The 15,396-nt window shown below is 41.3% G+C and overlaps 1 protein-coding gene and 1 pseudogene across 1 annotated transcript in view; one reads left to right on the forward strand and one right to left on the reverse strand.

The window, feature by feature from the left end:
* Gcn5 (Gcn5 acetyltransferase) overlaps positions 1-15,396 on the reverse strand; it is a gene marked incomplete at its 5' end in the record, with an annotated part of 38,794 nt that overhangs the window by 4,249 nt on the left and 19,149 nt on the right. Inside the window, 6 exons of the mRNA XM_080274517.1 lie at positions 2,392-2,552; positions 5,145-5,365; positions 6,282-6,445; positions 8,959-9,151; positions 9,303-9,417; positions 15,106-15,215. Of these exons, the coding sequence (XP_080130643.1) occupies positions 2,392-2,552; positions 5,145-5,365; positions 6,282-6,445; positions 8,959-9,151; positions 9,303-9,417; positions 15,106-15,215 (964 nt within the window). The remainder of the gene's footprint in view (positions 1-2,391; positions 2,553-5,144; positions 5,366-6,281; positions 6,446-8,958; positions 9,152-9,302; positions 9,418-15,105; positions 15,216-15,396) is intronic.
* Positions 4,787-4,905, forward strand: LOC145402716 (5S ribosomal RNA; annotated as a pseudogene).

Raw genomic sequence — 15,396 nt, forward strand, 5'->3', positions numbered from 1 at the left:
CGCATCATCGTTGTCGTCCTTGTCGGAATCTTCAAGCTGGGTACTGACACCTGCAACCGAAGATGCGATCTCGATATCAGACAGGGTCTGAAACCCAGGATCGCCCTCGTCGTTATCCAACCACTCACGCACGTCGTCCACATCAACATCGTCGCCATGCATACGTAGACGTGCATGGAAGTCATCCACGTCAAAACCTAGGAAATCGTACTCCACATCCGTTCCGAGAAGCAGACAAGAGCAACCATTTTCATCCGTTCCGAGAAGCAGATGAGAGCAACCATTTTCATCCGTTCCGAGAAGCAGACGAGAGCAACCATTTTCTAAAGTCTTGACAGGGATTTCCTTCCATGCACTGGCCCAGTTGTAGATTGCAGACTTGATGTTGTAGTGGCGAAGGTTTTCCAAAGTCCGCTGGCCTCGCGTGTCCCGTCCCTCCCTGCGCTCGTCCTCGTCCTCGAGAACAACCATCACCTCGTCCACGAACTTCCGGTGGTATAGGTGCTTCATTGCCACGATCACTCCTTGGTCCATTGGCTGGATGAGAGCAGTAGTATTAGGTGGCAGAAACATGTACCTAATGCAGCCATTCTCAGCCACCAACTCCTTGTTGCATGGGTGGGCAGGTGTATTGTCGAGGAGAAGGAGGGCCTTTACCTGGTCACGTGGGATTCCCAGTGTCTCCGTCTGGTAATGTATGAGCTCCTTGACGAAGTGGCGGTGGAACCAGTCTTTGAAGATCTGGGCTGTAAACCATGCCTTCAAAGAATGGTACCAGATGACAGGAAGGACATCCATCACTCCACGAAGACACTGAGGCTGCTTTGCGCGGCCAACAATAACGGGCTTAAGCCGGTGCATGCCGTTAGCATTAGCACAACACAAAGCAGATATCCATTCCTTGGAGAGCTTGCGGCCAGGTACACACTTCTCTGTCTCCTCGGCTAGAGTGTTCGTTGGCAAAGAGCGATAGAATAAACCAGTTTCGTCAGCATTGTAGACTTGACCAAGAGTGAGGCCCTCCCTGTCAATCTAGCCCTTCACCTTGTGCCGAAACTCATCAACTCCATCCTCGTTAGCGTCCAAAGCTTCGCCATGAGCTTTACGGCTGGTAAAGCCATGCCGTAACTTGAACACGAAGGGCCAACCCTCGGATGCCTTGAAGTCTAGGGCGTCGTGAAGCCAGGCGAACTTCTCAGCAGCAGCCTTCAGCTCCGTACCACGTACCATCAAACCAGCAGCACGTTGCTGTCGATACCAAATCAACGTGGAGCGGTCGACTTCAGCAAACTTGGGAGTAAACATCATCTTCCTCTCCACGTTGCGTTTGCAATGCCACTTAGGGATGGGTGAGGCTTGTCACTCTCATCTGAAATGTCAGGACCAACTTGCCTAGCCCTGGGCTCCTATGCTCCTCATGGAGTAACACTGGATTAGATGATGAATGAATATATATATATATATATATATATATATATATATATATACACGCATACATACATATATATGTGCAGGAACCTCCTAAATCATACCTCGCCATACGTCACACCGGTGTGGCAGTCCACCACAATAAACTAGATGTCAATATGCTTAGGCTTTTCGTCCATCCATCCATCAACCAATCTTACACTGCTACATTATTGAATACAAAATGTTTGCTCTTCATGACTGCTGAGCAGTAAAGAATATGACCAAAAATAACTGAAGGAGTGGAAAGCTCCTCTTTTTTACTTGTGTACAGAGATAATGCATTCACTACCCAGCCGATGATCATTTAATAGCTGTCTTGGTTGTCAGATCGACTGTTGTGGTATCACAGTGCTTGTTTTCAAGTAACCCTAATTTTACTTAATAATGGTCCCAAAGCCCAAGGGCAGTGATGCTGGCAATTCGGATATGCCAAAGAGAAGCCGTAAAATGCATCCTTTAAGTGTATATGTAGGGTTCGGTACTATCCGCGGGTTTCAGGTATTCACTTGGGGTATTGGAACATATCCCCCGCAGATAAACGGGGCGTACAGCATGTCCACTTTTGCGCCCTCAAGCACCTGGACTCTCTCTCTCTCTCTCTCTTTCACTTCATCATTTTGCACCCCTTACATTCCACTAAATTTTATACTTCCATAATTTCCTCTTTTCAGGGCATCCTACTGAGGCCTTCAACATATCAGCAGTCAAGCCAGACACACCTGCTGCCTTTGCTTTTACTACCTCCTCCTTAGATATCATACTGTTCATGAAGCTCTTTTTCATGAAGGCCACCTGGTTCCTTCCGTTCATTAGTTCTACCTATTAACTGTTCTTAAGTTTATTCCTCTTGTAATACCATCATGGTCATCAATCCCTTCTTTTCCCTTCTACCCACTACCATCTTTTCTGCCCAAAACATACCTCTTTCTGTCTCCTGATGACAGCAGTAAACTCTGTGTAAACAATGTTGGGATTCAGTTCACAACCCATGAGTGTGGCTCCCTCATAGTCCTTGATGTAGCCTTGATACACACTTCTTGATAGTTGGATATCTTTGCTAAATCCTTGTTTCTTGAAATAGCCTGAGGAAAAAGAGAACTAAGATTTGATTCCAGTGTTTGTTGTGATGATACAGATGGTGGTTACAGTTTACAGATGTGGAGACAATGGCCATTGTTAGCAGGTTGGTGCTAGTAGTCACTGTTGGCAGCTACAAAATCTGTGGTCAGTTAGTAAAGAATTTATGAATTAAACTGTCCAATACCTCTCTTGATGGAGGAAATTAAGGCACCAAAGATAAGTCAGCATCTGCTGCCCTTACAAGCACCACTAAACACAATGGGGTTAAGGGAAACAACTAAACTTAGTTACACATCGCAGTATGAGATGCAGAAGATTTGACTGTGAAATGTGTCAGTAAGTCATATGAAATATTTGAATTTCTGACTTTTGTAAGAGTGTTCAAGTCTTGTGCACCCTGCTCTTCTGGTACCAGAATGAGTTCATATGTCCAGCACTGTGGGAAGTTTTGCGTAATTTATCAAGCATGGTGGAGTTCGATATACCTCTCGTCTAAACATGTTTGAACTGACAGTTGCCCCTTAACTCGAACAAAATAGATGCTGTAACTATCTAACAAACACAGAATATGCCATGCTGAAATAAACCATATAATGTCAAATATCATGGCAGTGGCAATACAAGATAAAATAAACCAATAATTATGAACATCTGAAAGTAAAACTAACATCAAGAACACAAAAATGCAAATCAATCATTTGTCAGATCCATTATACATACATATATATATATAATGGCACCTGGTGGTTTAGTGAGTAATTAATGTGTTCCAGATGGATTGAGCCTGTGGACGTTTATATCTAGGGAGTGGTTGGGGTTTATTTGCTCACGTAATGCTACTCAGGGATGAGTGAGGCTAGTCACTATTTCCTTACATGTCAGGGCAAACTTACCTAACCCCAGACTCCTAGGCTCCTCATGGGCAACACAGGATTAGATGATGAATGAATGAATAAATGAAATATACACACACACACACACACATATATATATATCTATCTATCTATCTATTGCCAGACGCCTCAATCCCGTTTGGGGTGGCCACAAACAAATCGCCTCCACGTCGCCTTGTCCCCCACCATTTCACTGCCCCGCTCCCAACTCACCCCTCCCCTCTCATATACCTCTCCACCCCATCCCTCCATCTCATCCTCAGCCTCTCCCTCCCTCTCCCCCCCATCACCTCACTCACATACACTCTCTTAGTCAGTCTCTCACCCTCCATTCTCTCCACACTACCAAACCACCTCAGTGTATTCCTCCTAATGCTTCCTACAACTTCCACAACTTCTATCCTACTGATTTCTGCCTGTCTTCTCACCTCCCTCCTTCTCCCAGCCATTCCCCAGCCACTTATACTCGCATTACTTCCATCCTCTATGTTCAACAATTCCTTAAAGTGTTCTCTCCATCTGCTCACTTTTTCTCCCTTCTCCACTAGTAATCTACCATTTTTATCTTTCACTCCTCTGCTAACTTCAAATCCGCCCTGTCTTACTCTCTTCACCTCTTTCCAGAACATTTTCTTACAGTCCCTCCACTTTACACTCAAATTCCTTCCAAATTCCTTATCCACTCTCTTCTTACTCTCTCTTACTAATCTTTTCACCTCTCTCTTTCTTTCTACATGTAACTCTCTCTTCCGCCTCTCAACTTCTTCCACGCCCCTATTTCTCATCCATTCATTGTATGCTTTCTTCTTTTGTGCCACAGCCTGTCTCACCTCTTCATTCCACCACGCTGTACCTGCACACCTCTCCGTCTTCTCTTCCTTCCACCCACCACATCACATGCTGCGCATATTTCTTACAGCTGAACTGAGCCTGTGGAGGTTTATATCCAAGGGGTGGTTGGGGTTTATTGCTCATGTAATGCCACTTAGGGATGAGTGAGGCTGGTCACTCTCATCTTAAATGTCAGGACTAACTTGCCTAGCCCCAGGCTCCTACACTCCTTATGGGGCAACACAGGATTAGATGAAGAATGAATGAATGGATGAATGAATGAAACATATATACAGTGAGCTCTCACATAACCTGCAAATATTGTCCCTGGAATGTCCCACTTTATGAGATTTTCACATTACAGGCCCATACATTTACGTGTTAAAGAGTTTCATGGTACCAAAGCCAGCCCCAAGTTCACCTTTAGGGGCAAATTTTCAGGGATTTTTCCCAGGACATTTACGTACCTAATAATGGCTTCATTCCATAATATATATATATACTGTATATATATTAACGGCCATACCATGTTGAGTACACCGCTTCCTGTCCGATCAGCAAAGTTAAGCAACGATGGGTCTGGTTAGTACTTGGATGGGTGACCGTCTGGGAACACCAGATGCTGTTGGCATCCCTAAGTGTCAAGTGGGGTTGGTGGAGGATTAGTGCCCCTCCCTGTAAAACAATTAACTCTAAGCCCTTGGCCACCCTGTTTGGGATACATGGCGTCTGGCAATGAATGAAATGAATGAATATATATATATATATATATATATACTGTATACACACACACACACACACTGTACAATGACAGAAAGCAATAATAAAATTCCAAGACAACAAGCAGAGGAGTACAAGCTTTTCACTGACCTATAGCAAACTCATCAGCAAATGTGAGAAAATGCAGGACATTATTCTTGACATGATAGTCCTTAAGATGGTTCATCATATGTGTCCCATAGCCCTTGACTTGTTCATTGGAGGTCACTGCACAGAAGACTATCTCAGTGAAACCCTGAGAAACAAACATGCGGAAGCATATGCCTCCTATTGGACGGTTGTCTTTGATCAGGGCTAGGGTTCGGTGTTTCCTGTACAAAAAGATACTGCTTTAGAAACATTGCATTACAACTTGGTTTGCTCATGAATTACTGATGGCATACGGAAATACCCCTAACAGCAAAAACCAGACGCTAAAAAACATGAATGAGAAGTGAAATGTAAGGTACAGTAGAGCAGCAACAAACACTATGTATTAGTCAGTACCAAAATACATATTATGGACAAGGAAAGTTTCAGGAAACTAAGATAATTTAAGCCAGATAATATTAGCTTGTGGAAATGTAACCTCTGGGCATGTTCAGTCAGCCTATGGCAATTGAACCTTGATATGCATAGTACACCTTGAGCACACTTTGGCCCTGACTGGTGAAACAAGCATGGCTGTTTACCTTCAAAGACTGACCACTGTGGTATTTTATATCATATTTTGGCTGAGGCCATGTCAGGTGGAGCGGTTACATAAATGTGTGTTGATCACATATTGTACTAAAGGGATAAACAGGACAATAATGAAGAGGTGCAGGGCCTTTCATAACAAACATCAAAGTGGTAATACTGAAGAATTTCAACAGTGTGATTCAATCCCTCTTTTGACAAACTTCTGCTCTAATGTAACTTTTTACTGTAATACAAACCCAGGATTTTTGTAAACCATGAGGTTATTTCTGCCTCTGCCATGCAAAATTCATTATTGTGTCTATACAACATATCAGAGTCCATGAATTCCAGCAAATACTATGAATCAATACTGTACTTTATACATGTATTAGCTTCTTTCATTTGCAGGAGCTTGATAAATTATAATTCACTACACCTGTACCTCATGTTCTGTCAATGATATAAGGAATGAATGATTACAAACAAAAACTGTGGGAAGAACAGGGTACTCCTGACATCATTCTCTCCAACTTTCCTCACCAAGAACAAGGACCATAAAAAACTTACGGGTCAAACACAAGGCGGGTAATGTAGTCCTTTGGCATGCGGGGCAGCTGGTGCGAGAACACATTCTGAAGTCCAATAAGCCACAACATTGTCTGTTTGGACACCTTCTGTGTAAGGGAGTTACCAATCACATGGAACTCTATGTTGCCTTTACGTTCCTCTAGCTGCGTAGGATTAGAGAATGAATAATCATTATTAAATTTCATCTCTTCTTTTGCTTCCTCAGCTTCCATACCTCACTTTCTCATGCGTTCACTTACTGTATCAAACCATCCTCTTGGACTTCCTCCTATTCAAATACTCATTTACTTTTCACCTCCCTGGTTATATATTTCCCTTCTATGAGACCTTACAATGTAATACACTCCTACTCTTTGTTAATTTACTTTTCACACTTTAAACCTTCAATGAAACTCTAGATGTTTTATCCTACCCAGCCTATGAAGCCCACATACATTGCTTAACAGTCCCACTGAACCCCTCCCGTCTGGGTGACATGTATACATGTCTGGGACCGTCTGGGGGTTGTGTATACTTGATCTAATGTTTTGTAGTATTATTGTTATTGTATTACTATTATTATCATGATTATAGCATTATATTATATTATAATTTTTGCTGAGAAATTATGCTTTAAATAAAGGCGATTTTTAAGAATAACACCTTCTGGTGGTCACATTACTAATACACAAACATAAAACATTAGGATATGTAAAAAATGCAGTCAAGTCATCTAAGGTGTGGCTAATTGGTTCTGGACTGCACCCATGCCACAGAAAACTGTGCCATACAAATAACTAAACCTATGGGAAAAATGGAATTTGGTTCTGGACGTGTGCCCAAAGTCCCCCTTTTCACCCCACTTTTCCCCATTTTCCCCCACTTTTCACACACACACAATCAAGCAATCAGTCAATGCATGTATTACATGTAACAATAGGATTGCACAAATTTTGAACCCACATATCATAAAAACCTATGGAGATAAATCAACTTCAAACACAAAAATATAAAACTTTACAACAACCCATAGAGAACTGTTAGCAAAGCTCTTTCAATGTGTACAACTCTACACTGATATGCAAAGGGAGTAGAAAGAAAAAGTTTTCTGAATCCAAACAGAAGTTTACCCAACTGTATAATCTAAGACACAACTACTGTATCTTCCCAGTTCCGTCTAAAGAAAATTTACACCTGACGAAATACAATGAAAACCCCATCTCTACTAGTGCGAAAGGTTCAATTTTTCTACTCTCTATCTATCTATCTATCTATCTATAGCCCGACGCCCTAATCCCGCAAAGGGTGGCCGCAGACAAAACGCCTCCAAGTCACTCTGTCACCCACCATTTGACTCCCCTCCCCCCAACTCACCCCCCCCTCCCTCATATACCTCTCAACTCCATCCCTCCACCTCATCCTCGGTCTACCCCCCCCCCTCCACCTCACCTACATACACCCTCTTAGTCAGTCTTTCATTCTCCATCCTCTCCACATGTCCAAACCACCTCAGTGTATTTCTCCTAATCTTTTCAACCACATCCACATCTACCCCACAACGTTCCTTCACTTCTTCATTCGTCAACCTGTCCCTCCATGTCACTCCACATGCTCCTCTCAAGTAACTCAATTCCACTGCTCTCACTCTTGACTAGTTCCCCTCTTGCAAGGTCCACGCCTCTACTATATACTCATCAAATTTTGGAAGACAGTTGTGTCTTACACTGTACACCTGTAAGAACCTTTTATCATTAGAAATTTGGTCAAAAGATATGCAAGACATAAACTGAAAATCAGACCAGTAAGGTGGCATGATAAGCTTGATGTTCCATTATCCATGCATTTCAATCCCTCAAAACTATTTCTTTTTAAAAAGAACATCAGAGTAAAAAAAAAAATTACTGGTTCATTAAAGGTAGTGACATGGAATAAGGAAGTGAGCATTAAAAAAAAAAAAAAAAAAAAAAAAAAAAAAAAAAGTACTGAATGACAGTACTGTGATTCCTGTTTTAATATACAGTACAGATGTAAAGCTTGGACCCTGTTGGAAGGACACAAGCCAAGAGGAAAAGCTGTGGAAATAAGGTTTCTGAAAGGAGCAAGTGGAGTTACATGGTCAGACAAACAAGCAAATATGTTGGTGTGAATGTAACTGTGGAGAGGATGGAGAAAGAAAGACCAACTAGAGGAATATTTGTAAGTGAGTTGGGGGGAAGCCAAGGGAGGGATGGAGTGGAGAGATATATGAGTGCAGGGGTGCGAGTTGGAGGGAGGGCAGTTAAATGGCAGAGGACAGGGCAATACGCAACAATGTGTTTAATCCTTTACAGGATTAAGGGATCTGACAATAGGTAGATAAATGCATAAGATTAAATATTGAAATCATGTTCTGCTTCCAGATTTTGTCTTAAAAACTCAACTTAAACTTTAGTAGGCTATATATATATATATACATACATAAAAGCATTCACATCTCCCTGATTTTTCAGCTCCATGTTGTATCCCATCCATCTTTTCACACTCCTTTCTCTATTACCCTCTCTTACTTCATATCCACTTTCTCTCTCCTCTTGACATCCTCCTCTGATCTCCCTTTCCAATACCTCTATTCTTTTTCTCAAATCATGTATCCTCACTTCACCTCATGTCCCAACTCAGTTTTCCACCTTTATCATACCTTAGCAGCCTCATCTCTAGCAGCATTTTCTGAAAATAAGACCTCTGGGCCAACCATCTTCCTGGGATCTGTTATTGTAGCAACAACTTCTGCTACAGTTTCCTCTCCTAGGTCTTCACTTGTCTCTAACTTTATCTTCTTGTTGGCAAGTCCCTCTGATGTCACGAGTTCATCTCCCTCCCGCTTCTCACCTCTGATGGCAAGAGACAAGTCAAAGGATATTAATATTAAGGATGAGGGAACCACAAAAAGTACAATACTGTTCTGTGCAGTGAGCTTGTTTCTATATTTATGTCAGAAAATACAAAAATGTTTTGAAACATAAATGAACTTTCTCTGCATACCTGTCCTCCAGCCTTGCCCTCCTGATAGCAGCTGGATTAAGGCTGACAGTTGTGTAATGACCTTCTCCAGGTGGAACTGACAGTCGTTCAAACTCTCCACGTGCTATATTGCTCCCTGGGGAGTTAAAGAACCTGATACGATCCTTAACCGTAAAGTAAGAGTTGTGGAACACTTAAACATTACAGATGCTCTCAGTGTTGTAATAAGCAGGATGTCATGGCAATGTTAAACTCCTTAAGTATGTGAGGCAGAGGTAACTCCCAAAAATTGTTTGGCAGCAGTCATTAAAAAAGAAACAAAAATGCTCGACTGGCAAGCCCTTAATATCATACTCTTTAACTTGACAATGAAGGCAGTATGAGCTAATAGAGTGAGTGCTGTCAAAATACTGTACACTCAAGTTCTCTTAACCTCCCCATAAAGTGGTTACAGATTCAATACTTGTCTGCATATGTTCCTTGCCTGTCTCAGAATGTCAAACTACCTTCATGAGCCCCCTCATTGCAAGGGGTCTCACCTAAATGGAATTAAATCATTTATTCAGTACAGGCATACCCCAGTTTAATGATGCAAATGGTTAAGTAAAAATCCAATGTTAGGCGGGGTATCGTATCTCGGGGTAGATTTAACCCGTGCCGTCCCGGCGACGTGAATTAACGAGGCAACATTGCAAGGTCCCTAATTTGCACAATTTTCAATTTTCGCGAGTGATTTTTGGCACGTATACACGGGACACCTTCCTCTATTCCTCTACAAGATGCCAAGCAGGGACAATGCCTTACACTGCATAACCTCTCTCCCCCCCTGCACGCCATTGTCTCGGCAATTCACCTGTTACCAGTGACCTGGCCAATAAAGACATTCAGGGCCAGAGTGATTCCCCAATCGATGACAATGTGGAGGACAAAGTTTACATAGCATTAGAGGAAGAAACAGTCAGAAATGATGATCAGGTAATGTGGCAAAAAAAAGGTCATGAATGGTGATGAGTTTGTGAGTGAAACAATGCTTATAATGCCTATTATTACTGTTTGAAAACCAATATACTCTTGTACTACATATAAATTCATACCAAGTAAATAAATAAATACTGTTTATGTGTGGATAAAATAGTTACCCTCCCATAGAACTCGTTTTCTTTGGTGCCAGCCTGTTAGAAAGCCCAGTCAGGTAAGGAAGTACAGTAATCCCGCATATTTCGCGGTAGTTACGTTCTTGTAACCCCCGCGAAAAGTCAATTCCGCGAATACTCTATTAACAATTGAAAACTTGCACTTGTGTCCACCATGCTGCCCATCATACAGTCCATGTCCATACTGATTGCGAGACAATTCGCCGTCAGACAATTCCCCGTCAAAACATGGACGATTCCCCTTCAGAACAATTCGCACCCTGGACGATTCCCCGCCATTCTATAAATATACTAATCAATACTTTCATCAATATACTTATTATTAATTAATCAATACTTTAATAACTATATTTCAGGGGGATCCAGCAAAGTCTATGTTCAGTAGCGTAGGTTCTGGATATTATTTATTAGTTGCACCTTTAGTCAATAATTAACTTGTTTCTTCCTCGCTGTAGTCGCCTTTGAATTATATTCTAGCGTCACCCACAGCTATCTTCATTAATGAAGGCGAATTGTTTTGTGTTTGTTGTGACTGCGAATTGTCCCGAAACCTCCACACTCATCCCGAAATACCTTCTTACAAGATTGAAAGCACATACTCCATTATGAAGGAAAAACGTAAACACCGTACTGTAATACACAATTATCTACACATTTATTAACAAAACAGTACAAAATAAAAAGATGCATTAACTGGTGATAGCAAACACTCGCACGGTCGTTTCTTAGCTTGTCCAGTAACACAATTTTCTCTGCTGAGGTCATAACTTGATCGTTTTGTCACTTTGGAGTTCTTACTAATTGTATTATTAGCCTTTGGTGAGGCTGGCTTACGTCCTGGGGCCATGTGGAAAGCAAGTGGGAGACAAGAGGCTCATATCATAGTGTGGTTACAACCACAACGACCACTTAAGGCAGTCAGGCGTGGACTGAAGAATGCGAGGCAGAGAGCAGTGTTGCCATATCCAAACAACGAAATTATGCTAGGGCAATGAAAAAATTATGCTAGATTGAGCATATTTGTTCCAAGTAAAAAATGAATTATGCTAACTTGAAGCTAAATGATAAAATTCTATACATATTCGTGCAACATTTTAATTATATATTGTTTACTATGAAAATATTAAAATGAACCTACATACAGTAAGAGGATAAATATCGGTATCTACCCATACTGCTTTTTCCCACGAAACTTACGTTTTTCTGATGGATTTTGATGTGATTCGTTCGATTTTGAGCATCATTTCCGTCGGAAATAACCAGATTTTGAGATATGACCCCCCCCCATCCCCCTGAAATAATGAGGGATCTTTGGGGAATCGGGGGTTATAGGGAGGGGGGGAAACACAGAAAATGGTCATTTCCGACTGAAATGAAGCTGAAAATCGAATGAATCATACCAAAATCCATCGGAAAAACCTAGGTTTCATGGGTAAAGTACAAAGCTCAAACTTATCCTAACCTAACCGAACCTAACCTAAAACCTAACCTAACCTAACCTAATCCAACCTAACCTAACCTAACCTAATCCAACCTAACCTAATCCAACCTAACCTAATCCAACCCAACCAAGCCCAAACTGAAAGTAACCAACTATTCAAACATCTTCTTACCTTATTCGTCTCTCTCTCTCTCTCTCTCTCTCTCTGATTTGTAGCTTTTATAAAATTATTCTAAAAATATTCCATTCCATTCTAAATTATGCTAGAATGATTCTAAAACTTCTAATATGCTAAAAAATATTCCAGACTCGAAAATTTGATCAAAATTATGCTACAAGAATAAAATTATGCTAGATATGGTAACACTGGCAGAGGGGCCACGGGAAAGGGACAGAGGGTGGCGTGAGTTTACCGCGCTACAATTGGAAGCTGCGGGAACTTCAATTTTTTTTTTTTCTGTATATTCAAGGATATTTTTGTTGAACTTATTAATGCTAAGAAAATCCGCGAGAGGGCAAAACCGTAGACAAAAAATCCGCAAAAAATGCGGGATTACTGTACTCGTACCTAAATCCGGTACTTTAAACCTCAGGTGAGCGATTTCTCTATGAATTTTCGATGTTTCTCACCAAAAGCGGATGTTTGAGTAAAAAAAAAAAAAAAAGGTTCAAAAATGTCGGGATGGGGCAGGTTAACATGTAAAGTATAGGGATGCGTTTTTGAGCATAAACGCATTGAGTTTCCCCCCCTCAACCAGGTCCTAAATCCACCTAAATGAGTCCCCAAAACAAGTTTAAAGCCAATCTAAATGGCCTAACGGCTGTAAAAGAAGCTAACCTATTATTAAAACCAGTGCCCGTCTCGCTTGTACCCAGGTAAGGTTGCTGGAGAATGCAATCTCCGACTCGAATTCAAACTCGGTAGAAAAGAAGCTAATATGATTTTTAAAAAGGGATGCAAAATCCCTGATCATGCACTTTTCACAACATTTATCCAGCTGGCTCGATCTCGTCAGTCCCCTGGCCTCACTGACTTCCATACCTCTCTTCTTCACACACTCATCCATCATATCCCTCCACCTTCTCCTTGGTCTATCTCAACTCCTCCCTCCTTCAAATTCGCTCAGTTATACTGTTTGCACCACTCTATTGGTATCCATTCTCTTCACATGACCAAATCATCTCAGTACACTCTCCTCGATTCTGGTGTCCACAAATTTCCTCACTCCGCATCTTTCATGAATCGTATTACTTCATATCCTATCCACTCTCTGTACTCCACATACATTCCTCAGCAGTCCCACCTCCATTGCTCTATCTCTTGACTTTTCATTTTCATGCCACGCCATAGTCTCACATCCGAATGCTAATGTTGGCACTAACACCCCTGCATGAAAGCCTTGTGCAGCTGTTTCTCATCAAGGCCTTCATAGCACCAGCTATTTTCCTTCCTTGTGTCACTCTACTTTCTTCTTCTTTTTCACATTTTCCTGTCTTTTCTATCACTGTACCCAGATATTTGAACTTTCTCACCAATTCCAGTCTCTCTCCATCTGCCGCAACATCACACTGGGAGTCACCTTCTCTTTCCTTAACCATCACTTTACTCATTTCTACATTTACTCTCAAGGTACGATGCTCACAGACTTCAGCAAAACTTTGCACTAGTATATCAAGTTCTTGTCCGGTTTTTGCAAGTAGTATTGCATCATCAGCATTCAATTAATTTGAGATATTCCATCCATCACCATTAATTACCAATGCCATCCATCTCTCCATTACTCGTGTTTTTACTTCTCTTATCACCCCATCCATATATATAGTGAACAACCATTGGGACATCACACAACCTTGTCGCACGAACACAATGATCCTGAACCATTCACTTAGAAGTCCATTTACCCTTACACATGCCTCACCACTATCAAAAAAGCTTTTGACGGCACCTAGCAGCCTACCATCTACACCAAACATGCGCAAAACCTTCAACAATCCTTTGTCTGCCTACTCTGTCGTATGCTTTTTCCAGATCCATGACTGCCATAAACACCTTACGGTCCTTCTCACAAGCCTTCTGGATTATCTGTCTCACTGCAAATACTTGACACACACATCCTCTGCCACTTCTAAGGCCACTCTGTTCATCACTCACTAGGACTTCTGATATCTTATTTTCTCTATAATAATTCTTCCATACACCTTCCCTACAACACTCAATAGACTCATGCCATGATAATTCTTGCACTCAATTTGCTCACTTTTATTTTTGCACAGGGGTACAATCACAGCCTTTTTCCACTCTCCAGGCACAGTTTCACTCATCCATGTCTTCTTTCACAACTCCAAGAAGCACTTTATTCCACTCTCTCTACTATTCTTAATCATCTCTGTATACACCTCATCAACACTAGCTGCTTTCCCATTTTTCAGCTGTTTCACAGCATTCTTCACCTGTGCAAGTGTCACATTTCCTGGCATTGCATTTCTTCTCTGCACACCCCCAAAACCAATTATGTTTACAGTGGCTCTGTTCTCTCCATTCCCATTCATCAGGCTTTCAAAACACTCTTTTCATCTGGTCCTTACTTCATCCCCATGGGTTAATAATGGAACGGTATAAAATATATAATAATACTGTACTGTACACTTATAAACGTATCTTTTATTTACATTATTGTGGTGAACATAGCTGAAGTCGCCAGGCAGTCCAGACTGTTTCTGGCTTTATCGTACTTTTTCTGATAGTATAGGAATTTAGTTCAGTAGCTCCTCGATTCTGAAAATAGTGAAACCTGGTCTACTGAAGTTCGTTATATCAAGGCTTTACTGTAGTATGCTTCTTGTTCCTAGCACCAATGAATTTTTGCAACTTCTTTTAATGGTGGCCAAAACAACGGGAGATAATAATAAACTGAAAATCACCGAAGTGTGTGTGAAGGACAGGCACAAGTAGGTAAACAATGACATGTTAACATCACATGACCCAGACAACTCATCACCTGCCACTAGAATAGATCTGCTGTCAAGGGGCTGAAACTTGGTGCACAGCTTGAACAGAAACTGAGTGGGAGATTCAACTAAGTCAACTTTCAGTCCTGGATTCTTGATATTTTGGGATTTATAAAAGCTAGATTTTTTACACTAAACTGTACTCTATGCACAAGTTACAATACCTAATACTACTTTGTTAGACTACTAAACATTTTAACTGAAGCTCACTACAACTGACCTCTTTCAGCAGTCTGGTTGTGAAGGTGTGGGGGTAGCTGAGGGCGGTAGTCTGCATCCCATATTGGTGAGGAGTTAGAATAAACTTCTTCCTCAAGCATGGAAAGAAATCTGCAAAAAGATGGAGAAGGAATAAGAATTGAAATGGGAGAAATTGAAAGGAAAACTGAGAAAAGAAAAGAGGGAATATTTGAGAGAATGATAGAAAGGATTGGAAGAAATGGAAGAATGAGAAATATAACTTTCTGCAAGGCTACAATTCATTTTTCAATAGCTGTAAGTGACTCTGAAG

This window comes from Coenobita brevimanus, chromosome 6 (genome assembly GCF_032717465.1).
Source record: "Coenobita brevimanus isolate Jiangsu-jjx chromosome 6, ASM3271746v2, whole genome shotgun sequence".
NCBI lineage: Eukaryota > Metazoa > Arthropoda > Malacostraca > Decapoda > Coenobitidae > Coenobita > Coenobita brevimanus.